Here is a 27259-nt window from a genome sequence, read left to right as displayed (position 1 = left end):
CAACACCCCTTCATGATAAAGGTCTTGGAGCGATCAGGAATACAGGGAACATACCTAAACATAATAAAGGCAATCTACAGCAAGCCAACAGCCAACATCAAATTAAATGGAGAGAAACTCAAAGCAATACCACTAAAATCAGGAACAAGGCAAGGCTGTCCCCTCTCCCCCTATTTATTCAATATAGTACTTGAAGTTCTAGCCAGAGCTATAAGACAACATAAGGAGATTAAGGGGATACAAATTGGAAAGGAAGAAGTCAAGCTTTCCCTATTTGCAGATGACATGATAGTATACATGAGTGACCCCAAAAATTCAACCAAGGAACTGATACAGCTTATAAACACCTTCAGCAACATAGCAGGATACAAGATCAACTCAAAAAAAAAAATCAGTAGCCCTCCCATATACAATAGACAAACAGGCTGAGAAGGAAATCAGAGATACATCACCCTTTACAATAGCCACAAATGATATAAAATACTTTGTGGTTACTCTAACTAAGCATGTGAAGGACCTATATGACAAGAACTTTAAGTCCCTGAAAAAAGAAATTGAAGAAGATGTCAGAAAATGGATTTGAGGGAAAGAAAGCTTAGGGGATCAGGAGATCCCAGCTGGATCAAGAACAGAAAGGGAGAATGAGGAATAACAGACCATGATAAATGAAGACCACATAAGACCAGAAATAGGCAGAGTGCTCGAGAGGTCCCCAGAAATCCACAATGATATATCCTCTGTAGTCTGCTGGCAATGGTCGAGAGAAAGCCTGACCTGACCTAGTCTGGTGATCAGATGGAATGACATATTTTAAGGCCCCAAAGTAAATAACTGCCAACAAAGATTTCTATATCCAGCCAAGCTATCACTTCATAGCCACCAAGCCAGCACTACAGAAAATGCTTAAAATACCACAGATTGGTAGAGATAGGGAGATTCTTTATGTTTCAGCTGCACAAGCCTGAGGCCCCGAGTTTCTATCCAAGGTGTCAACATAAAAGCCAGGCACAACAGCAAGCATCTACAACTCCAGTGCTGGTGAGGCAGAGACAGGCAGATTCTTCTCAACGGGTACCTAGTCTAACCAAGTGATTAACTCAGATGCAGTGCTAGATACACTGTCTCAAAAAGTAAGATAAAAAGAGATGAAGAAAGACATCCAAGATTCTATCTGCACACACTATGCACACACTCAAAGACATGTATAACACACATACACACACACACACACACACACACGCACACACACACACAGACACACACACACTCCTATACACAGAAAAGAAAGACAATCGTTTTTATGAGAGTACAACAAATACATTTTATGAGAAGAATAAATGACCAGGGAGAATGAGGAAAGCATCTATCATGCCCAACACAGAAAATCTCTAATTCTAAATTATAGGGAAAACAAAGGAACCAATAATAAAATCCAAGCAACTCAAAACACTTCCAACTGAATTAAACAAATTAGCAGACCTCTGTTAATAACAAACTTAAATATAAATGACCTCACTTCACCAGTAAAGAGATTAGCTTAGTCTTTTTAAAAAACAAGATCCAACTATCTATTCTTTTTCTGGGTATATAGCTGATAGGTTACAAGAAATAATTTTACAGAGATGTTTCCACATGCATGTTTATTGCTGAACTATTCACAACAGCAAAGATACAGAACCAGTCTAGGTATCCATCAATAAATGAGTGGATCAACAAAATGTAGTATTATAAACAATGGAATTTTTATTGAACTATAAAGAATTAAATTACAACATTTGGGGGAAAATGAATGGAACTGAAGATCAGTATGTTAAGAAAAATAAACCAGACAAATATGAAAATTTTAATCATATATAATAATATTATTATATTCACACACATGAAACATGAAAGTAGAGAGGAAAAGGAGAGATGAAAAGGGACATATGCAAAGTATGATAAGGGAGGTAATCAAATTCAAGAGGTAACATTTCTATCAAGAATGCAGAAAACAGAATGCAGGAAGAAGAATGCACCAACAGGAATTGGAGGGCAGTCAAGAGAAGGCTGTGCGGAGTAAATAAGAAAGTACAATGACGTGTGCATATGAAAATATCACAATGAAGTCCATTCCCTTGTATGCTAACCAAAAAATATAATAAAACATTAAAGGCTATTCAAAAAATAAACAAGACAAAAATAGTAATTTTATAAAACTAACTATTGCTTTATAAAAATTTATTTTAATGATACCCAATATTTGAAAATAGTAAGCTTCAAATTTTCCAGTGGGAAAGATTTAAATTAATAATAATGCACCAACAGGGTTTTTTTGAAATGGCAGTGTTTGTTCTGTATTAATGATACGATTCAATTCATTTCATTGGCATATTTTGCTTATAAAAGCTTAGGTTCAACTAAATCTTAGCAAAATGAAAACTGCATGTATTGTGTGATTCTTCTGGAATCTGTTGATTTAAATGTACCAAATGAAGTTGTCTGAAGTTACATATGAAACAATCAACCTAGCCAGAGAATGACACAACTGATTTTAATAAAGAGATAAATGAGAATATTTCCCAATTAGTGCCAGTAAACACAAATATGCATCACATCACAAACAGACATTTAGGCAAAGTGATTTCATTTTGAGTCTTTAAACTCAAGTTTGTTAAATATGCAGAGCACAATCTTCTTTATGGTGTTTGCATTATTGTTTCCATGGTAATTTTGAGAAGCTCATCTGAAATGAGTTTTCTTCAAGGTGAGAAAAAGGAAATCTTATAGATATTTTAAGTTTTAATATTGTTAATTTCCATAATTTATGTTACTATGAAAAGCCATCCCTCTGTAATACAATTGGAGAAGTAGTGTATGTTTTCTAAATAAAGTTAGGGTCATATTCTGATGTAGACTTGTCACTGTTTAGATAACTTGTACATGTCCACTAGTTTTTAATGTATTTTGTTTTTCTCAGGTGAAGATGATGATTGTCCCCATTACTGAGGAACAGATGTGAGACTCCTTCTGTTGATTATCACTTTCTGTAAAAAAGTTTTTTTTTTTTCTCAGAAGGTCCACATATGATCTTGGCATAAAGAACTCCAGTAGACAGATTATTTTGAGTGAAGTGGCTATGTTTCTTCAAGACAGTATCACTTTGAAATGACATGGCTAACCTGACAGAGTATAAAGGTTATTCTAGAGAATTATTTCATCACATTGTGTTGGAGCATCCAAACATTCAAGAGAGATAGTCTGAAGATTCTCCTTCCTCTGATGAATTTCCAAAGTACTGTCCTTACATCGCACACATGACTGGATGACCAAAGTGCCATGTTCTGAAAATTGATCACGAAATTCTGAAGTCATAAAATAATACACAACTGGATCAAGGCAACAATTCAGACTAGCAAGACACAGGGAAATGATGTGGAAACACAGAGTGCTCTTAATAAAGGAACAGTTCAAGAAGACATGTTGCTTCAACATCATAAAGAATGGGAAGTTGAGATGGTAAGGCGTGAAACACACTATGAATACCACTGCACACATTAGGACCATCCTCAAAGCCTTTTTCCTCTCTTTAATATTCTGAGGTGGATCTTGGAATTCCTGTAAAGATTTTCTTGTTTTCCATGTGCAATATGTAATAATTACAACAGGCAATACAAACCCTCCAAGTTCAGCAGCAGTTACCATGGCAATGGAGGAAGCCATACTAATGTTATGAAGCCCTAAATCAGCAAAGCAGGATTCACTGTTGTTGGCTAAGCCAGCACTTCTCAGAATGGGAAGTGGCAAACAGGCAGTTCCCACGATGACCCAGATGGCAGCACTGATGCCCACGTCATACCTACGCTTCCAGTTTCTGGCTCTGAACGGCTTCAGGAGAAAGAAGCACCGCTGAAGGCTGATGCATGTCAAGAAAAAAATGCTGGCATACATGTTGAGATATTTCAGATAGAAGCAGAGCAGGCAAAGGGCCCTCTGGAATGGCCAGTGATGGGTGATGTAATAATAAATCCGGAGAGGTAAGGATAGGACATGAGCGAGATCCGCCACTGAGAGGTTGATCATGAAAATGATGGCCTTATTCTTCTTGCTGATGAAGCGGCACAGAACCCACAGGGCTGCACTGTTAGCCAGGAGACCAGGGATGAATATGAAGATATAGGTGGTTGCATACAGAGAGTACTGAAATGTCAGATGTGTAGCATTGCAATTACTTTCAGCAGTGCTGGTATTATTGCTGCCCATCTTGAATATCTCAGTATGTTCATCAAGGTGAACTATAGAGTTATAACTCCTCCCCAAGGATATAGGTGGTTGCCAAGAGGACGTGCTGAAACAGCACTTGTAGATCAGTACACTTTACTCTCATACTGTTTGTGCTGTTAATTACCATCTTATTCATTTATGTTCCTTCCTTTCCATGGTGGTTTCTGTGGAAAATAGAATAAAGATAGAGTCAGAGGCAGGTCAGCACATGCGAATATGCATATTAGTTGTATTCCTACCAGAGATGTTTAAATGTGATCTTTCATAAATCTGAATGCTCTCATCTATGTCAAGTTAAAATAGTGTAGCAATTTGCCAAGAGATAAATAGCAGCAAGGAAGACATTTTCAAGAATGTAAAAGATCACTGTTTTGACAATAACTTCAGTCAGGTTTCTACTTTGACAGAGAATCATTGAAGTTGCAAAGGTAAAGAACAGCCAAGATCTCAAGGCCCATCAGCCCCTAGATGAATAGTCCATCACCCTTATGAAATTTCATGTTTCATTTGTATATCTGTTTCTGCCCAAAGTTTGAGATTTAGCCAAGTTATTGTCATCAACTATGGGATAATGAACTCTTTATCCATTTTCAATAGCTACTTTATAAATTATTAAATGGTTGTTAAGGTGAGTTATGAACTCTTGTTAACGGTACATGCATTAGGAGCCTAAGCAAGGGCTGGCAGCTCACCAGGCTTTAGGAAGGATAAGGTCTTAAGAAAAGCAGGGCTCCCTTCTTCAAACTTTGACTGAAAGAAAGGTTTGTTTTGCTAACATCATGTTAACACCTTTTAAAACTCTTGCCACAAAAGTTCTGTGTTCATTAACAATACCATGGCAGCTTCAGACACTCATATACATTGAAACTATCTTTTCTCCATTGAAACTATCTTTTCCTCCATCTCAACTACCAGAATGCGTGAAGCTCTAGAGGGTATCCTGTCAGGAATGAAGCAAATGGGGCCGGGGGTGCTCGCCTTTAGCTCTAAAACACATTGAAAATTATTCATGTAAATGGTTGTATTTCCAGTGGTCATAAATTTTGGAGATGTCTTCCATTTATTTAGTGACTTAGTCTCAACATAGTTATTCTTGTCAAAGACAAAATAGTCTACTCCCTGTTAGACATAAAAGATCTTCAGATATCTGAAGATAACGATCATGTCTTCTCTCAAATCTTCCTTATCCAGATTCAACATTCATTTCCTAATATGACATGGTCCTTGTTGTTGGTTTTGTTTTATGTTATGACTTTATTGCTTTTGGCCAAAAGCCACCACAGTACAGCTTATTTCACCCTTGAAACAAACGTTTAACTAATAAGTGTTTGATGATTTTTAGGAAATATGTTTTATATAGTTGATTTTAAACACAAAAGGGTAAATAACATTTTAGTGCTTCATTGTACTTTTTAGTACTTGAAAGGGAAGCTAGCTTGCTACACATTTTATAAAGTTAAAGGAAAAATGAGACAGCATTAATGGCAATAAGCACTCAAGTGCAAAAGTGAAATGCATATGTTACAATGCCTCTTGAATTAGTTTGCAGAGTAATATGGGGTCTAGGACTATGTGTACAAAGCTAGACACAGTCAATTAAAAATTATAAGGATGTGATCAATCCAGACAAAGCCCATACAGTGCCAAAACCTACTTGATATCTCTGCAGTGAGTACATGTAATGCTCTGATAAACTCTATTTACTGTGCTGAAGTCAATACCTACTTGATGTCTCTGCAGTAACGACATGTAACTCTTGGAGAAACTCTATTTACTGAGCTTAAAGTTCAGTGCAGTCAAACAACAGGTCACTGAGGCAAATGGCTACTCTGATTTTTTTCTCTGAGTTAAATATGCTGCTGAATCAGGCAATTGGTCTAGTAAAATGTAAATAAAGACAACCCTATCACCTTTTTATAATTTCCTGGAACTAATTGAAATAATTGATATTGTGTTTTTTATATTCAAGCTAAATTCTTTTAAATACTTGCAAACACAAACCAGGTGGAGTATTGACATACAATCAGACAATTAGTGCTTATGATCATCTTTGGTTTAATTATAAAAATGAATAACAATTACTAAATACCCATTTTGGCCAGATTCTATAATAAATACTGTGTGTGCACTCTATCAGTCTCTGACATCAATGCTATGAAACAATAAGATATAATGACTGTTTTGCCAGATGAACAAACTGAGCCTTCCAAAAGGCAAGGCTCAATTCCACAAATTACAGAAGTAATTTTTCTGGCTTCACAGTATCCATAATTCTGATCATTCTCTTTAGAGAGCATCATATAATATTTCCGGCAAGATGAGGTCACTTTCCTTTCCAAGTGATTTTGCTGTGGGAAATAGAAATCTCCCACATGCCAACCACTCATTCTCTTATTACATCTTCTCCTCCCAAATGAAAGTCAAGTAAAGTGTCTTGACTATTTGAAGGATCTGTTGACTGTTTGTTGGGTAGATAATTTCATGAAGGACAAATGAATCTGAGAGACAGAAAGTCTCTGTAAGAGGAAGGGAATGAGTGGGAGTGAAGGAGTGTCTGGGGATTAGGATTTAGCTGTGATGTTTGACTTGACCACCAGGTGTCATAACTACACCAATGTTCAAATAGGTTGACTCATGAAGGAATTTGTTTGAAACCCCATTAATAAAAAAAAAAAATTAAAGATCAGTAGGCATCCTGTGATCTTCAGAAAAAGAATCCTTTCAAGAGTATTTTAGAAAGCTTGGTTTATTATTGTTATAAGCTTGCACACTTCATAATCATTTTTCTAAAGATTGCTTTGCTTCTAGATGTATTGTAGATTCCTAAATTATAGAGCTGTTAAAGGCCATCTAGATAAGAATCAAACACTTTTCAAAAGAGGAAAACAATTCTAGAAAAGGGAAACCTAAAAGTTACAAATTCACACAGAAAGTTAGTGCTAATGGCTGAACTGGGGTCTCTTGCTTCTCACCACAGAACAATATCAACTTTTCCAGGAACTTTGTAGATGGAAAGCACATTTTTGTAATTATACAATAACACAAATGTTCAGAAATGAACCAATGCCAGATTTAGACCACTAACCTTGACAGTGAACTGTTACAGAAAGAAGGATTGCTTCCTTCCAATTTTTCCAGAGCAAATACACTATGTTTAAAGGAATAATTCTAGTCCCTGGGGATAAGATTATGTAAGAATCCTCCTTTAAAAACTTAGTTATGTTGCTCATAATCTTTCATTATTTCTACACATAAGGAAATGAGCACCATTAGAAAACAGATAAGCAAAGACAAAACAAATTTTTATTAATATAAAACATTCAGTCTGAGACTCTCGATACTGTCTGGTTTTACACACACACAGAGACATTTATATACACAAGAGTTTCCAGACATAACATTTTAATTCATAACTTTCCAGGTAATTTTTCTATGTATACTGATTTATAAATGAATTTATAGTTGGCCATTTTAATTATATTTGACTTGTATATACATATACTTCTATAAACATAGTTTTAATCACATAATCACTATTAGGATAAAATTTCATATCAATAACATCTAATGATAAATTTAATGGATGTTTACATTTTAATTAGAATTATCTAATATATTTTATTTAATTAATGGACATTATAGTACAATACCATTTTCTTTATTATTAGAAACAATGGGAAAGTCCAGAATGGTACCTGCCTACAAACCCAACAGGAGGATCAGGAGTTAAAGTTCATCATCCTTTACATAAATATGTCAAAGTCACCCAGGGGCTATGTAAGGTCTTTTCTGGAAAAAAAAAACATTAAAAGTTATGGTAAACATTATTGCATACTCATCTTTATATAATTGAACAACTGTTTCCTTAAATTTTAAGTTGAATTGCTAGGCATTAAATCAGTAATTCAAATTATCCAAGAAGGCTTCCCATATGAAATCCCAAAATTCATGGTTTTTTTGTTTGTTTGTTTGTTTGTTTTTTCGAGACAGGGTTTCTCTGTGTAGCTTTGGGCCTTTCCTGGAACTCACCTGGTAGCCCAGGCTGGCCTCGAACTCACAGAGATTCACCTGGCTCTGCCTCCCGAGTGCTGGGATTAAAGGTGTGTGCCACCACTGACTGGCTATTCATGTTCTTTAATATGACATTACAGTGTCAAGTACATTAGTATTCCAAATAGAACAAATTCTGTCTATCTGGTAGAAGAAGTATGATGTAGCTAACTATGACTCAATCAAATGGCATGTGACAAATTGTGCAAGCATATGTTGAACATATCTGTATACATTGTTAAATAGTAAATCACGCTGAATAACATATCCTTCATCTCATCTAGATACAATTTTCATGAGAACTTTTAAAATTTCCTGCTGGTAATTCTTCAGTATTCTAAGTATTATTTGTTGTTTTGTAATGGTGCATAGTAGATCTCCAGAACATGTGACTCTTTGCTTAGCACCCAGCTAAAGATTCAGCTGTAGTTAGAAAACTATCACAGTTATCTCAATATCATCATAAAAAAGAATCTTGAAAGTTTCACTTTTAATAGGCTTGAAACCACAAATCCAAATACTTTAACACATGGTTCTCAAAGTTAAACATGCCACAGAGTGATCTAGAGTGAAGTTCTACCCAGACTTTTTCATTCAGTAGATCTGGGATGGGGACCAATAATAAGCATTTCTAATAATTATCCTGTGTGATCACTGTTTGAAAAATCACTACCCTAACACACTAACAATACAAGCCAGAGTTGTTTTATCTGAGAAAAAAAAGGATTTTTTTCCTCACAAATATTATGAATCAGTTTTTTTCTTTTTCACATTGGATATGAGGAAACTTTTTGACAAGTGCTTGGTCTAATTTCCAACAATTTGTAGTATAATCTGGCATGTTTATCTATATTCAATTATCTTTTCCCTCTCGCCTTTCTGGAAAGAAATGCTTAAAAACATTTAAGGGATATTGTGCTCAGTGGTTAAGAGCATTTGTTATTGCAAAGGGCCTGGATTCCATTCCCAGCACCCACTTGGAAGGCTCACTATATCCTCGGGCACTAGGCACACATGTGGTACACAAACATATATTCAGATAAAATAATAATACACTTAAAATGATAAATAAATCCAAAAAATGAAAAACAAGTAAAAACTGCATCATGTTTAGGGTTTTAAAAATACAGTCAGGCTCTCTATTTAAATAGTAAATCTTCCATAATTGGGAAACAATGTCAGTTATCTGAATTAGTTATTATTATCCAATGTATCTTTCAGAAAAGCTTAATGAACTTATTTCCGAAATGTCTTATATAACTAGTCCCATACAAAAGTTATTTTTAATGTTCAGAGTCACCACCATGCTGTGGCCTAAGCACTTGTATAAACAATGTTTCCCCAAATTCAAACCATGCTAAGACAAAACATGCGTTATAGGAAAACAAATTACGTTGTCTTAAACTTCCTAGTCCTCCTCCAGTGTCAGAAACTTCAAAACAGGAGGTTCAATAAAAGTCAAAGGATACAGTGGTCTTAAAAAGACTTTCTTTGACTTCAGAACATAACTGGTAAAAACACTTTTCTCATTTGTGGCTGATTTTGTTTTAACAGTAAAATCTATTTCTGATTTTACCACCACCCCCTCCCCCAGAATTTGGAAAAACTCATAAACTTTGTCCCAAAACCACCTATTTCAAATTCTTTTTTATCTGGTGCCAATGTAAGTTAAATTCCGTTTTCTGGCGTTGTTTGTTTTTCTTCCTGACAGTCAATATACTATAGTAGTACAACTACAGACTATTTTCAGACAGACCTGAGTTTGAAAGCAAGTATCTGTGCTTACGAGCTGTTTTTCTTGATTTATCTTATCTGCAGTCTCGTAAATTATACAATGTGCACCATTGTTTATATGTTCAAAGAAGGAAGCTAATTTTCACAATGTTTGCATCTGGTATATAGTAATGTTACAATGCATGATGCTTTTCTTCTCATTTGTTTTGTGAAATTCTTCTGAGTCATGAGAAAAGACAAAATATAAATACATTTCAAAGCCCGGCTTAAGTTTCTTGTACCTCAGGAAACTACTCCTGACTTCTTAAGCCCTTGTTGACTTCAATTTTCTTTGGATTTTTGATGTATCTGCCAACTTACAACTTCATGGATACCATATTTCATTACAATTAAATTTACTAAGAATTTCTAATGTACCTTATATCATATAATCCTCATGACAACTCAATATTTGATACCTGGAAGTAGGTATGTAACTTTATATTATTTGGGGAATTGATTTTGAGTTCTAACTCCTTAACAAGCATATTATATTAGTATTTTTGAAACATAGCTCCTAGGCCCTTAAAAGTGGGTATTTACATGATGCTATATGATCACACTGACATATATTCAATCCACACAACACATGATACCTTGAACATGTTTACCGACTAGCCTCATACATAATCACCAAATAGTAATATTTCTGTTTTCCTGGATTTTAAAATATATAGTCACTTCTTTTATCCTGCTTCACTCAGCCCTATTCTGATACAGGTGGCCATCATCTCCATCTCTCATTCAACTTTTAAGTAGTCTCTTTACTTCCAATGAAGCTCTTTGAAAGTAAGCTGACATTGATGTGAAGTTGAGTTCTTCAAGGTAAAGCATTATTTGCAATTCAAGTTTAAACAACTAAGAAAATCACTCAAAAGTGAAAGCAAAAGGAACAAAAATAAATAAATAAATTCAAATGTTCATAAGGAAATGTTTATATAACACAAATGAAAAGGAAGTGGAGTATTAAATAAAAATGTCACAATACTATAAAACATTGAGAGAATGAGTATTCAATAAGCCTATTAACACCTAATCTTATTTTAAATTAAATAAAGGCAAATTAGACATAGTAATACATTGGTAAAATGGAATAAGACAAATAACTATATTCAACTATATGTCGCCTACAAAGAACAACTGAAATGGATTTAATCTCAGCACCAAAATGTTAAAACAAATCCACAATTTGCTGGGCATGGCATATAGGTAATGATGGATAAGGTAAGACAAAATGGTGGCTTGAGCTCAATAATTGAAGGCAAGGCTGGGAAAAACAGCAAGAGGAGAGACAAATTTTAAAAAAAAAAGAAAATTTTGGAATTTAACAAATAGAAACAAATTTACAAACAAACTCTTAAGTAACACATTCGTCAAAATACTACAAGAAAAATATAAAAAAGTTTAAATTTGTCCTTAGAGGGAACGTTTTAGATTAAAGGATATATTAAAATGGACAGCATTTTAAAATCTATGACCATCGATGAAAAAAATCACTAAATCAAAATCTATCAATATAAAAGAATAAAACATGAATAAGCAAAAAAGAATGAAAATAATAGAAAAGAATCAACAAAACCCAAATTGGATCTTTAAGGCATAAACTTGCAAGCCTTTAACTTGACTAGCAAAAAATATTAGGAAAAAAGCCCACAATAATAACAAGGTTGAAAGAGAATACATTATTACTGGCAGAATTAATGATAAATAATAATATTCACAACAACAGTATAACCAAGTTTTATACAGCTGAATTTACATATTTCCACAAAACAGACAAAATATATATTTAATGTTTCATTTTAAGAAATAAATGAACTTAGGAATAAAGGAAACAAAATAAATAATCAATAAACACATCACAATGGAAAGTGTACGCTCCAATGGCTTCACTGTGACTCTTAAAGCTTTTCTTTTGACTCTTAAAGCTTTTAAAGAAGAAATAACACTGAAGACTTAATAATGTTAAAACAGCAATGCAGCCAAATTGTTGTATACATTAATTGCAATTCCTGTCAAAATCATAGCTACCTTAATTACGGATATTGGCAAAATGATGCAAAAAGCTTATGATTGATTATAGGAAAAAGCTAGATGATTCACACTTTGGCATTTCAAAATTCATTTTAAAATGACAGTAATCAAAGCAAGGTGGCTGGAGTATGATAGACATATAGATTAATGGAATATATTCTAAAGTTTAGAAATAGAACTTTTATGTTTGTGGTCACGAGATTTTCTAGAAGAGTGGCAATATAATGTTAGGGAGAAGGAAGACTAGTAAGTCAGTGATCATGGAAAAACTGAATAGCAGGACAGACAAACATGAACTTGATAGCCATGATTGTCTTGATCATTTCCTTTATAAAATCAGTTATAAATCTATGGTCCTACTTATTTAATCTATGGTCCTAGCTATTTAATCTCTGTCTCTCTGTCTCTGTCTCTGTCTCCCTATCTCTCTCTGTCTCTCTGTCTCTCTGTCTCTCTCTCTCTCTCTCTCTCTCTCTCTCTCTCTCACACACACACACACACATTCACTCCTATCTTATGAGCTCCTAAGATGATTCCATATCTTTTCGATTGTAGATAGTACTGTAAAAAACACAAGCTGTAGTTATCTCTTTTAGAACAAAAGAGTGGTTTTCTTTATTGATATTTTCATACATGTACATAGTTTATTTGCTTGTTATCCCCATTCTCTCTTTCATCTTTCAGCTTATTCACAACTTTCTCCTCTTTCACCACTGGTCAGCCCCACTCCAAAACAATCCCCTTTCTTTCTTCAGCTATACCTGTATATGTATGTATGTACTTTCATATGCATGCATACACTTTCATATATAGATTGAGAATGTTATGTGTTTTATTTATCATAAGAAATATAATAGTCATATTTCTTAGTCTGGCTTATTTTGTCTAGAAGAATGACCTACAATTTTTTTTTAATTTTTCTTCTGATTAAACCATTTTCTTCTTTGTTGCTTGGCTAATATCCCTATTATACATATATACTTCCATTACCTATTCATCTATTGGTGGACATCTTGGCTGATTCCATACCTAGCTTATTGTGAATAGTGGTAAAATAAATATGGATATTTGGGTATCTTTTACTCCTCAGATACATACCTAAGTGATATTTCAAGATCACATGGTACTCATGTTTTTAGGTTTTAGAAGACCCTCCATACTGATTTTCATAACAGCTGGACTAATTTACTAATTGTCATTTTAATCACCAGTACATAAGGGTTCAATTCTCTCATGCATTATTGGTTACTTTCCTGTTTCTGAGATAAAATGTCATGACCAAGAACAACTTATGGAAGAAAAAGATTAGCTTACAATTCTAGAGTACAAGTTCATAGGAGCAAAAGGAGACATGACAGCAGGCAGCTGGAGTAGGAAGCTGAAAGATCATCTCTTCAACCCCCAGCATGAACCAGAGAGTGCACTGGAAGTGTAATAAAACTATAAACATCAAATCCCACCCCACCCCCAATGATGTATTTCCTCCAACAACAAGATTCCATAACTTCTACAAACAATGCCACCAACTGGGGAACACGTCTCCAAATAGCTGAGCCTACAGGGGCCAAAGTCTCATTCAAAGCACTCTATGCATAATACTAATACTTTTTATTTGATGGTAGCTATTCTGAGTGTTTCACAACAGAATAGCAATGTAGTTTTGATTTATGTTTCTTTGCTAGCTAAAAATCTTGAGCATTTTTCATTTATTGCTTCCAGCACTAGGTGGTGGGTAGATCAGCTTATTTGGGAGAAGTAGGCAGAAGGGAAATGGACAGTGGCTCCACCTTCATGGGGATCATTAACACCAACATCCCGTTTTTGTCCTCATGATTTCTCCCCCTTTGCTCCTCATAAGGATGGAGCCCTACCTTAGGCAAAGCTGTGTGTATAACAACTACTTGGAAACTGCTTATGCTGAAAATCACTGACTCCTCCCTTGTACCTATAGATTATTTAAAACAGGATGAACCTGAAACCTTTGCCATAATTTTATGTCTGTCTTTCTGCTTTACATTAGCTGATGGCAAGGAACTAGGTCATTGGCCTTATATCTATAAGTGCTGTGTAATTATACCTCTTGCTCCTGATTACTGTTCTGTTTAAACCTAAAGCTCACGTTAGTTCTGCAAACATGAACTTGGAGCCCTTGGACTCCTTTACCTATTCCTCTTCAGAGTGTGGTCATGTTGGATAATGACTTTTCTCTTTCTGCTTTTTACCATCACTTATCTTTTTAATTGAACTATTGGAGTGTGTAGCCAATCAAGCTAGCTTGTTGGGGTTGCCACAGCTCTGGCTTTCACCCTAAAAAATCTCAGTACAGGGGAGTGATTCCAGATGATCAGGCATGTCAAGGGATGTTAATGTTTGAAGACATTTTCATGATCTGACTAAATTGCATACTCACTTGACTTTAAGGGAAATCATTTAGATAATCTGAGTAGGCAGCATTTAACCAGTTGTAAACTGTAGGTGTAGAGGCTTCCATAAAGATACCTACAGATAGCAGCTTCAGTCTGCCTACTTGATCCTGCTTCTTCTGACAGGACAGCCTCACATAGGAATTTCTGTGTTACCTAGTCAGCATCTATGATTGTCTAAGTAATTCTTTGCAACCTGTAGCTGGAGTTTTCTCCAGTCCTGCCCAGCCCCACAGACCCTACAACCACTTATAAAATAATCACTCAGAAGCTTATATTAATTAAACTGCTCGGCCATTAGCTCAGGCTTACCACTGTCTAGCTCTTACACTTAAACTCAGCCCATTTTTATTAATCTATACCTTGCCACATAGCTCATGGCTTACCAGTAACTTATATCTTGCTACTCATCATGGCAGCTGACAGCATCTCCCTGCCTCAGCCTTCCACTTCCCAGAATTCACCTCTCTCTTTGTCCTGTCTATACTTCCTGGCTAGCTACTGGCCAACCAGTGTTTTAATCTATCAATCAATCATCCACAGCAGCAACCTCTCTTGATTTATGCCCACTACTAGTTCTGTTCCACAAACTGGATGTTTACTGATTCTAATATGAGTTATGGGAACACTTTTTTAAAAAGTACCTGGACTTTTATGAATTCGATGTCAACTAATATGACCAGAACTAAATGTATCAATGACTATTGTATATAGTGAAGAGCCCATGATAGCCCAAGGCATGATTTGGTAATAGAGGTACTCAAAATATTGCCATTGAAATTTTCTAATCAATCTTAAAGAGGATAAATTTGTAGAATTCCTTCATTTATCCTTTTAGAATTCAAATGTTCAAAATGTAAAATTATAAGATAGAATGAGATTGGCTGCTTACTCCTCAATATGCAAGAAGAGTGTCAAAAGAAAATTCCAAGCCCAAGATTTCAAATTTGAAGCTGAAGCTTCATGTTGACAATCTACAAGCATTTTTATTTTCTACTAAAAAAAACCTTATCATCTGTAGTCATAAGGCCAGTTTAGTTCTACCAAAACAAATGTTATCTTTTAATTGACTGAATTATAACACACATTAAGTTTCCAATTACATAAATACTTTTCTTAAAGAGGAGCATTGACTGGAAACACATAGATAATAAAAACTGGAATGGAAACATATCAGCAAATCCAAGTGAATCTGGCAATACTAAACATCTAAATTGCTCTGTGTTCTCTCTAGTCAAAACAGGCCTCTGAACTCTGCCTGGAGATTTTACTGTCCCTTTGCCTAGGAATTTGTAACAGCATCCTGTGTGATAGTTGCCTCTGATTCTCTGCAAGACTCATTGCTATCAGTCTTCATGCTTCTAAACCATTCTAGTCTTAGTAGGTGTTAACAAGTAAGACACAATGTATAAACCATAAGTTTTCTAGATCTGTGAAATTTCTATTTGTATAGAATACGTTGCGATAACCATATAAAGATGGTAGATGAGCTACTGTTTGGAAGGTTGTATGTCCACATTTGGATGAACTATTCAGGCTTTGTTATTTTCTGAATGTTTGTGGTCCCCTAAAATCTGCATGTTAGAACCTACTCATCAATATGATGACACTAAAGAATGTGATTAAGGGGAAAGTGGTTAAGTGAAATCTTTATGAATGGAACTAGTGACTTTGTAAAACTGTCCTCAGAGACTTGCCTTGCCTCCTCCACCAAGCAAAGATATATGAAGAATCTACCAAGTGAGTGCCAAAATAAAAAGGAATCAGTACTAGACACCATGGTACAATGATGGTGTATTTCTTAGCTTCTAGTTTAACTATAAGATATTCAGCTTATGGTGTTTTTTATAACACTTAAAATAAGAAAGTAAATGTATTGAATGATCCAAAAACTACTAATTTTTATTGGTATTCATGTCACAGCATCTAGAGAAAGTCAAGGTTGCAGTGCAGCAGAATTAATATTTGTGGTGTCAATAGATGACAGTACTATACATAAGTTTTTTTTTTTTTTTTTGAGATACCTTACAGGTGAACCACAGTGAAAATTATTATAATTTTGAGGGGAAAACTGTCAACATTTTCAGGTAAATGCTGTTATTTGAGATATACCTTTGGAGTTGTTTGTAGGCCTTTGTAGACACAACAACATGGCATTTTTGCTGGACATCTTAAACTAGATATCCTGGACCTTTCAAGCCATAAATTTGTAAATCAAATTCCACAGTCATGACTATTGTGCATCAGGAATACCTGTTGGCCAAATCAGTAAATTCTGGTATGGTTTGCAAATGGTTCTGTATGACATGGAAACATAAACAAAGTGGACAACTGCAACATTATAGCACCTTCCTGAGACCTCCCTGAAGACTATAGCAAAGCTAATCCTCCCAGTGGGAAGAACATTTAGAAGTGTCCTTGACTATCCATTTTGCTCAAAAGTTGAGGTCCAAGGAGGCATGATAATATATAAATTCATGTGCCATAGCTGATGTTTCTATGGATGATAAGTTATTCAGAAAGTGTACTGTGCTGAGGAGGTTTGAGAAACAAATATCTGGCTAGAATTCTCTGAATAATGTAAATGTAATTGTAAAATGGCTATGTAAGCATATGAAACCTGTCTTTCTTGATTAAGAAATGAAAGCTAAAGCCTTGGGCTGACAATTCATGTTCATTAGAATGATTAAAACTAAAAATCAGAAATAAGAAATATTAGAGGATAATGAATAGCAGTTAGAGTCTATGCATTTTTGGTTAAGTCATCAGATGTAGTGTTACTTTGTAAAACAGACTACAAGTGGCTCAAGATTTTACACATAGAATTACCATATGACACAAGCATTCTATCTCTATGCATTACAACTGAGAGACATTAAAACCTCGATAATAATAAAACTCAAATATGAATGCTAATATCAGGATCAGTCACGGGAGTAAAAACAGTAATAAACCACAAGCCCATTGATAAAACTGGATGAATAAAATATGATGTCAGGATTGGGACAAAACATAGTGATATATAAAAATACCATACAGAAGGATCAAATAAAATTACTTTATGAGCAAAAGGCTGGTTTGATGTTTTAACAGGAAATACTGTAATCAATTTTATTAATATGTTAAGGAAGGAAACTCACAGGAACATACAAACTAATGAAGAAAAGGCACTGGACAAAATCCTGTATTCACTTTAAAACCTCTCAAAAACTAGAAATATTCACAAACCATCTCAACAAAAGCAGTAACAAATAGTGTTATCATTCAAAATGCTAGCCAGTGTAATAAGACAAAGAAAAGAAGAAATAAAGGGCAAATAGAAAGGCCAAAAAGATATGTTATCTATTCTAAAACAATGACTATCATGTATTTAAAAAAAAATCAAAGAATCCCCCCAAAAAATCTCATATACATTACAATGTTGTATTTATAACAGCTTAAAACTCCATGAATAGTTGGGCATATATCTAACAAAACATATACAGGAACTATATTGAAAGCCACAAAATGTTAATAAAAATTCCAGGTTTATATTAAAACTATAATGTGCTCATTGATTGGGAGATTATAAAGACTATAGGTTATCCAATACCAAGTGGTCATCCTAAACACTTGTATTTACAACCAATACAATGTGTTTATCTCTCTATATATTATGAAAATGATATATATGTATGTACCACATATAGTATAAAATATACATACTACATATATTACATATATAACAATAACAGTTATATAAGAAGTGGTTTTGAATCTGAAAGAGAGTTTGGGGTGCTGAAGTTAGAAAAGGGGAAGGGAGGGGGCTGATGTAAATATAGTTTACTCATGTATGAAATTCTCAAAAACATTAAAAATTATATTTAAACATTTAGATGTGTTCTTGTTAGTTTTTGTCAGCTTGACACAAACTACAGTCAAATCCAGGAAGAGGGAATTTCCATTGAGAAAATGTCTCCATCAGATTGGCCTGTCAGCAAATCTGTGGGACATTTTCTTGATTAGTGATTGATAAAAGAGAGTCCAGCCCACTGTGGGTGGTGTCACCCTTGAGCAGATGGTCCTCAGTTATATAGCAAAGCAAGCTGAGCAAGCCATGGAGTGCAAGGCAGTAACTATCATTACTCTGAGACCTCTGCTTCAGTTTCTGCCTTCAGATTTTTGGCCTGATTCCCTGCCCTGACTTCCTTCTGTTCAGAAGTGTGACCTGAGAGGTCTAAGATGAAATTAACCCATTCCTCCCCATGTTGTTTTTGACTAGTGTTTTATCCCAACAGAGAATCAAACTACGGCAGATATACACTCTCCCTAGATGGTCATACAGTTTAATAGTACTCCCAAACCCCAGCAGATACTTTTGTAGGATATAGAGTTGCTTATTTGAAAAGTTGTATCATAAGGCAAAGGAACTAAAACAACTAGAATAATTATGAAAGACAAAAGTGATAACAGTCACTATATAATTTTGTGGCTTCCTTTTCTTTCTTTTAAATTTTGAGGCAGGTTTTCACTAAGTAAATCAGACTAGTCTTGAACTTGCTCCTGTAACTCAGGCAGACCTTGAACTCATAAACTTTTGACTAAGCCTGCTAAGCAGCTGTGATTATAAGCTTGCTCCACTATACCCAGTTGTGACTGGCACTGCAATCGAGACTAAAAAAATGAATTTAGTAAATGAAAATAAAAAGAATAGGCCAACATAAAAATGCACATTCCCCTAGTTTTTACAAAAGTGAAAAATTTATTGAAGAAAATATAGCCCTTTAATCAATGATATTTTAACAACTATATATCCATAGGAGAATAAAGGTACTCTATTGTTAAAAAACTATGTTAAACTAAACTCAAAATGCCTCATACTTCAACCTATAAAATATAATGGTATAAAGTATGGGGGATGAGAACTCTTCAAAATCTGTTAGTAAAGTGTTCTAAGATATGACACAAAATGATGATATAGGAAGAAACAAAATGAAATAACTAAATTTGACCTCACAAAAATTGAAAACTCTGTTCTATGAAAGAGTAGATTAAGAAGATGTAAAGGCAAGGCACAAGTTTGAAGAAAATCCTTCAAAGCTTCAAATCTAAGAGATTTATATTTGATGTACATATTAAAGAAAACTCTTAAAACAAACAGTAAGAAAGCAATGTAACTAGAAAATGAAGAAAGAAGATCAACAGGCATTCTTCCAAAATGGAGCTGTGAAACACACATACATTTATACATGGGGGGCATTGCCACCATTAGGGAAAGACAACTAAAACTACAATGAGTTACAATATTATACTTAATAGGATGTATAAAACAAAAACTATTTGCCACAGTGAATGCTAACAAAGAGTCAGAAAAGGTGGGTCTCTCATACATTAATTCTCTTAGGAAATGTACAACTGCTCTGCAAAGCTGTTTGAGAGATTTTAGCAAACTAACAACACACATACTATAAAGCCTAGACATTCTATCTCTAGGTAGATGCCAAAGAAAAATAAAATGATATCCTTAAGAAACTTGTAAACAAATACTCACGGCCATTTAGCTGTAACATAATGGAAGCAACTTAAGTACTTTAGTGGATTTATAGATAAATAGATAAACATGGTTTATTATATCCCTATGCTGGTATCAAGTTTAACAATAAAAACGAACCAACTAGTGATACAGGGAACAAACTATATAGGTTTCAAAAAAATTAGCTAAGTGAAAATGGCCCATCAATAAAGATTATATATTATTTCATTCTATTTGTATAGTATACTCAAAACAAAACATAGATGTGGAAAGCAAATGAAAAGTTATCAAAGTGCTATAGACTAGGGTGGATTCTGATGTAATGGTATAGCACAAGAGAACTTATGTGATGATAAAGGATTTCCCAATTGATTGTGATGTTGTTTGAGAAAATGTATGTAAATGATAAAATATACACATGAATACTTGCCAAAACTGATAAAATATAAATAAGTTTTGCAGTTTAATTCATTGTATTATATCACTTTCAACTTCCTGATTTTGATAATGTAGAGTCGTTTCTTAAGATCTTATCATTGGGGAAAGTTTGATTAAGTGTACAAAAGGAATCTGTACTATTTTTTCAATTTCTTGTAAAACAAAAAATATATTTGCAAATAAAAAAGCTTTCTTTTATATTTCTTGCTGAGATCCATTAAGGTCGACTGGCTGGAAACAACTAATAAAAGAGAGTTTATCTCAGATGTTTCTTATCTAATGTATTTGGAGGAAATCTTAGCATCTCCACCCATGCTGTTGAGTGTAAAGAGTGTGATCCAAAATTAAGAAATGATTTTCTGATTAGCTTTTGTTTGTTGTAAATATCATTCTCTAGCTGGAAATGCTCAGTTGCAAAAACTTCAGAAGCATCTCAGAAAAACCATCAGGTAATTTGGCAGCCATTGAACTGAGTCTTCCATCAGACCAAGCTCTCAATTGAGAAATTCTGGATGTTTTACATTAAGTCAAGCCCAACCCTGGGTTCTCTGACCTGCCCACAGAAATGCCTCAGCATCCCTTCAGTCCAAAGTCAGCATACAGAAGCCATCCAGAAAAAGAACTTTTGCACACTGCTGGTAGGAATGTAAATCAGTACAATCACTTTTGAAAACAGAATTCAGTTTCCTCACAAAACTCTAAATAGAAGTATATGACCCAGTAATTGCAATCTTGAGTATATATGCAAATAACTTAGATCAGTATGGTGCAAAAAGATATCAACACTTTTATGTTAATTCATGATTATTCACAAATAGTCAAGATATGAAAGCAGGAAGTCTATAAATAGATGAATGAAAAAATGTGTCATATATACACAAGGAAATACTGCATAGCATTGAAAAGTATGTTACATGTAACAAAATGAGTATAACTGAAAAACAATATACTAAGTGAAATACACCAAGTTAAGAAAATGCTATATAATCTTATATGTGAAATTTAAAATATTGACTTCATGGAAACAGAAAATAGAAAAATGGCTGCCAGAGACTAGGGAGAAGATAGAGAAAAGGAAAATAGTAATTAAAGTATACAAGGTTAGCCAGGCATGGTTATACATACCTTTGATCCCAGCACTCAGGAGATAGAGGCGAACAGATCTCAGAGTTTGAGGCCAGCCTCATCTACAGAGCAAGTTCCAAGACAACCAGGGCTCACAGAGAAACCCTGTCTTAAAATAAAAAAATAAAAATAAAAAAAGGTATAAAGCTAAACAAGAAGGAATGTTATAGTAATGAACTTCATTACAGGACAATCATAGTAAATAACAAATATATATGACAAAATTTCTAGAAGAACACATCTTTACCGTTTTTACTGCAGAAGGATAATCTGTGATCTAAAGATCATGCTGTATGTAGCTCATAAACATACACTGGTATTTGCTGATTAAAAACAAGTTTATGAGGAAAATAAATGATTGAAACGATAAGGAAATTATCAAAGTAAAGTATGTCACATATCTGCAATAAGGATGCAAAATTAAAATTTTCAAACCCAGAAAAGAAAATTTTACTAAAGCATTGACAGTGTTCCCTTTCATAGCTAGGCTCCAAAGTTATCTAGGTATGGTGCATATGTACTTCAACTACACTCTTGGTTAGTAATGTACAGAGTTTTCTGGCAGGATATACAGAGCCAGAAAACTTCTCTTTATACTGTGCTGTAATCTCCCCACCCCTTTGTCTCCCTTGCCTCCTTTTCAATTACTTAGTACATTTCCAAGTGTTGAACTTCCTAGTTTGTGAAGATCTACCAGCTGACCTATAAACTCATTAGCTAATTTTTTGCCAGCTTCACCTTTTACCATGATTAGCATCACTTGTGTTGCACAAGAAAGGAGAACTTTGAGAGACCATAAATAACCCCTAGATTAGATTATTCATAAGAACATTTCTGGTTAGAGGCAGACAGAAACACTTGCTGGACAAAGAGAAACACCCAGTAAGAGTGTTGTTTTTCTCGTTCCCAGCCTCAGAATACTGTACCTAGGCAGTTGCCAATTTGTAAGTCTAACTCTAATGGTATATTATAATTTTATACCACTAGAACTTTCAGACAAGTATTATTTTTCCAATCTTGAGCAATAAGTTTGACCAAGTGGAAAATGTCTCATGATCTAGTGAATAATTTCTTTCTCAGCCTTCTAGGACACACACATTCACAGTTGCAAAAAGTAAGACATCAGCACAGAGTCAGCCAACAGAAACCTCTCCCTTCCCATAGGGTTCTACAATTCAGCGAGCGTCTAGTCCCTACTAAGCTCCAACTTTGTGTTAAACTGTGCTGCTGGGGACACAGATGATTAATTTCCTTCTTTCCTCATCTAGTTTCAGAAGCTGGTTGAATAACTGATCTTTCTTCCATTAAACTTCCTGGATGGAGTGGGAGAAGAGGAAACTGACTGGTAGAGAAAACTCCACCCGGAACTGAGGACGTCTTTTGTCCTAATCCCACCAAAACTGTTTCTAAGGAGGGTCTGTCCATGGAGTACTGCTGATTTCAGCCCTTCTGGAGGTTCCCAGAGCAGTGCAGCTGCTTAGCCTGCCTGGATTTCATATACTGGCCCAAGTATCAGTCACTTTGGAACAACTTTGCTATAGGAAAAAAGCCCCACCCATATGTGGTTAGAGAGATTAGGCAGAGCTCTCTCAATAGCAGACAGTATGGTGCCACTTGGCAACCATAATATACACATAGTGCCATCCTGTGAGTCATGCTCATGTAGTCTACAGCTGTTAGTTTCATTTTGTTACTGGAAAAAAAAAACCTGTAGTACAATAAAGCATTTATCCTAAATTTTTACAGAAAAAGAAAAAACTTCATTTGGGGATTTTTTTAAAAAGGGGGAATTACTGTTCCCAACTCTTCATTCTGGGCAAATTAATAATCTGTACAAAACACACTGATTTGCTCACCACAGGAGAAAGAAGGTGTTGGTGTAAATGGGATTCATTTATATTTTCCTAATAAATAGGTTTTGCTTATATTTTACTACAGCTTATAGTCTCATCTAGAGTCATATGTAACTTTACATATTGTGGATAATTTTACATATCAAAGAATCAAATTCCACGTGTGAAATTAGCAGACTTTAAAAAGAACACGTTAAAAAAAAAACAGAAGGAATTCCTTCTAAAAAAAGACAGTAAAATGCTTGGAACGTCTTCTGAAAATGCTTCCCATGTTCTCAAATTAAAAATACATCCAAAGAAATGTTCATCGTAAGCTGAGAATCAGCCCCATTGAGACTCGACAGCTGTGCTAGCTTCTAGGGCTTGATGAAAAAATCCTTTTGTGCTGTTTGAAGCCATCACATCCCACCGGAAAACGCATGCATGGAAAATGTCCCAATTCAAGAAAACATGTCAAGTCTCATCTTATGAAAAGCTTAAGGCACTTAGATGCATTTACTATTTGAATGCTGCTTTAATTTGGTTGACACAAACCATGAGTTTAAAATTGTAAGTTTATTTTCTCCCCTTGGCTCACACTAACAAAAATGCATTTAATGAACCACAATCTCAATTTTAACATAGAATTGTTAGGAGCAATGTTTAACACAAGTCTGGACCCCTGGTTTTTGTCAGTGGCGTGTTAAATTGTAGAGAAAGGAGCTTTCTATCTAGACAGCCACATTTCCTCTCCGAAAGCATGCAGCAGTTTCAGCGAACATTTTAACCACTTAAACTTATAAATAGATATTACCTCGCTGAAGTCTCCATTCTTCTTAACAATATATCCCCCCAAAGGTAAGATATAGCAGACTCAGAATTAAGTTTTCAATGGAAGCAGCAGAAATTCCCACTGTCGTTTTCAATTCACAGAAGCTTTTTAGTTCTATTTTTGAATGTATGAAGAGAAAGCCAAGAACCTTACCCTTTCTACCCAGATATCCTGTAGTGAACTGCAGGCTTGTACAGCTAGAAGAGGAAGTAACGTAGTTTATTCAGCAAAACAGGAAAAAAAAACAAAATCGTTTACCTCTAATGGGAGGTAGAACTGTTCGTCAGCATCACTCAGTTGTTGGGAAGCATTCGCCTCAGAGAATATTGTGGGCAAAGTAAATTCAAATTTTGGCTTTGATAAATTCAGAGTTTCCATGATTTGTACACTTCTTCAATCAGGAACAGAGTATCTGACTTTAATTTGCCATGTATTACCATGGTTTTCTCAGTCTATTCTGAACATTTAAAGTGTGTGCTATGCAAAAACCCAGCTTAACCGTTAGAATTTTATTTTTCTATTGAAAAATCAATTGCTATGTAATTAAAATCTTAGTCACTTTTCTACAGAAATCAATAAGTATTACCTTATATATTGATCCCCCATTCTCTTTCCATTGTATTTCTTTCCTTACCATAGCTTCTTTCTGCAGCAATCTTCTGGCATCTACATTTTAGGGAAATCCATTTCTAGTACTCAGAAAGCTACTAGGTAGCTAGCTACTCCACAGTCTGCTAAAATTATAGAAGATACTATGCTTCCAGATATCATTACATCCCATGTCTACAATGGCTATTTCCATCTAAAGACATAAAAGGTCATGTGCCTTTGCTATGGTACTTTGACAGAGAATGTGTCAAGAATGTACTGAGCTTTCTGCTTTGCACACGCCCATCTTATTCTATCATCATCTTTCTCCTTCCTTATTTTTCTTTTTCTATGTGTATGCATGCATATATCTGAGTCACATATGACTTTCAGGCTGGCTATATGAGGCCAATATTTCCAAATTAGATTGTAGCTCTGTTTTGCCACATTGTTTTAAAAATTAAAGAATGGTAATAAGAACTTCTTTGAGAGTTTTATTGGGTCACCCAAATGTAATGATTTGAGATCACCAAAAATACTGTGCTCAGTAAGGTCACCCCAAATGATGAATAAATGTGTGAATTATGGTCTTCTTTGGGGTTAAGAATTGCATCTTCAGGGCTGGGGAGATGGCTTAATAGTTAAGAACACTGGCTGTTCTTCCAGAGGACCTGGGTTCAATTCCCAGCACCCACATGGCCACTCACAACTGTCTGTAACTACAGTTCCTGGGGGATCTGACACCAAAGCACATAAAATAAAGTTGTAAATAAAGAATTCCATCTTCATATACTTATCTTTAACCGTACTAACTTTAACATATTAAGTTTTTTTTTTTAATTTGGTTTTTTGAGACAGGGTTTCTCTGTGTAGCTTTGCGCCTTTCCTGGAACTCACTTGGTAGCCCAGGCTGGCCTCAAACTCACAGAGATCCACCTGGCTCTGCCTCCCGAGTGCTGGGATTAAAGGCGTGCACCACCACTGCCAGGCTTAAGTTCTTAAGAACATATTCTTAAGAACATAGACTTTGTTAGGGTAGCTTTAATCATGGCTGAAGAAAAAGGACATGCCTAAAAAGCATCACAATGTGTCAGAATGAAGTGTGATAAGGATCTCAAATACAAACTTTCAGAATTTTATAATCTTAGTCTTGGCCCCATTGACTGGTAGTTGTGTATAAACTTTCATCTAAAAACATTAAGTGAAGCAAAAACAAAGCTTTTTATCTGGAAGTTCCTCCCCAGTGATCTTAATTTTACTGTTTTATAGTTTCGGTATCTAAGATGCTCATGGGGCTATCTGGAAACTTCTTTTATTCTGGACCTTTTCTTTTCACATATAGTAGTTTTCTATCTTCTCATGATGTTGTGGCAGAAAAAAAACAAATGAGCATGATATTACTATGAGCCAAACAGCCTGGGGGGGGGGGCGGGGAGGAAAACGAGATTACCCAGGAAAGCAAATCTAGCAAAGCCAGGATTAGTATCTGACTGTCTTAGATTCCTTCTCATTGCTCTGATACAACACCCCAACAAAGGCAACTTCACATAGAAAGGTTTTGTTTTGTTTTTTCTTTGCTCACAGTTCAATGTACAATGCCTCATGGCAAGGAAATCAACTGGACATAAGTTAGAAGTAGCTGGTTATATTATATCCATAATCAGCAAACGTAGAGCAATGAATGTGTGCCTGCTCTATACTTTTTCACCACTCTAAGCAAATTAGACTATAATTCTTTAATTTAAATGCACTTAAGGTCTCAGAAGATGGGCAGAATGCAGCCAGATTCCTGATCAAAATACCAATCAAATGACACCTAATGCAGTTTATAGTGATATTTTATTTGTATTGAAATGTGATTTTATTTGTATGTCAATAAAGTTGCCTTGAGGTCAGAGCAAGCCAGAGCAGAAGCTGAGCAGTAGTGGGGCACGCCTTTAATCCCAGCACTTGGGAGGCAGAGCTAGGCAGATCTCGGTGTGTTCAAGGACACAGCCAGCATGGCAGACACGCCTTTAATCTCAATACCAACCATAGAAGACCTGGAGGTCTGTACAAACAGGCAGTGACAAGGAGGTCATGTGGCTGGGTTTACAACCAGTGAGAAAACAGAACAGAAAGTCTTTAAATAGACAGGACGCACAGAAGTAGGTCTCTTGCGGAGAGGAAGAACGGCAGAAGCAGTGAAGGGTAAGGTTTTCTGCTTTTGCTCTGACCTCTTGGTTTTTAACTCTGCAATCGGTTCTGTGTTTCTTATTTAACAAGCCGGATACATCTACAGCAGTTCTTGATAGATAAGAGTCCTTGTTCTCCCCTCAAAACCTTATGAACACCACTGTATGCATCTCTTAACTTTTTTTCTTCCAAACTCCAATAAGAGTGGCCCATTACA

The 27259-nt window shown here is 35.0% G+C and overlaps 1 protein-coding gene across 1 annotated transcript; it reads right to left on the bottom strand.

Moving 5' to 3' along the window:
* Positions 1-2239: 2239 nt before the first annotated feature.
* Positions 2240-8011, bottom strand: LOC118574335 (putative P2Y purinoceptor 10). Its single transcript, XM_036175198.1, has 2 exons — positions 7956-8011; positions 2240-4424 (listed from the first exon to the last, which is right to left on the bottom strand). The coding sequence occupies exon 2, from the start codon at positions 4237-4239 to the stop codon at positions 3181-3183; it is 1059 nt and encodes a 352-aa protein (XP_036031091.1). The 5' UTR covers positions 4240-4424; positions 7956-8011; the 3' UTR covers positions 2240-3180.
* Positions 8012-27259: the final 19248 nt, after the last annotated feature.

The sequence above is a fragment of the Onychomys torridus genome, chromosome X (genome assembly GCF_903995425.1).
Source record: "Onychomys torridus chromosome X, mOncTor1.1, whole genome shotgun sequence".
NCBI classification, from domain to species: domain Eukaryota; kingdom Metazoa; phylum Chordata; class Mammalia; order Rodentia; family Cricetidae; genus Onychomys; species Onychomys torridus.
This window is presented reverse-complemented; position numbering and strand designations above follow the sequence as displayed.

Bases quoted from the DNA above. Each gene is read 5' to 3' on its own strand.
- LOC118574335 (XM_036175198.1), bottom strand. From the start codon at position 4,239: ATGGGCAGCAATAATACCAGCACTGCTGAAAGTAATTGCAATGCTACA.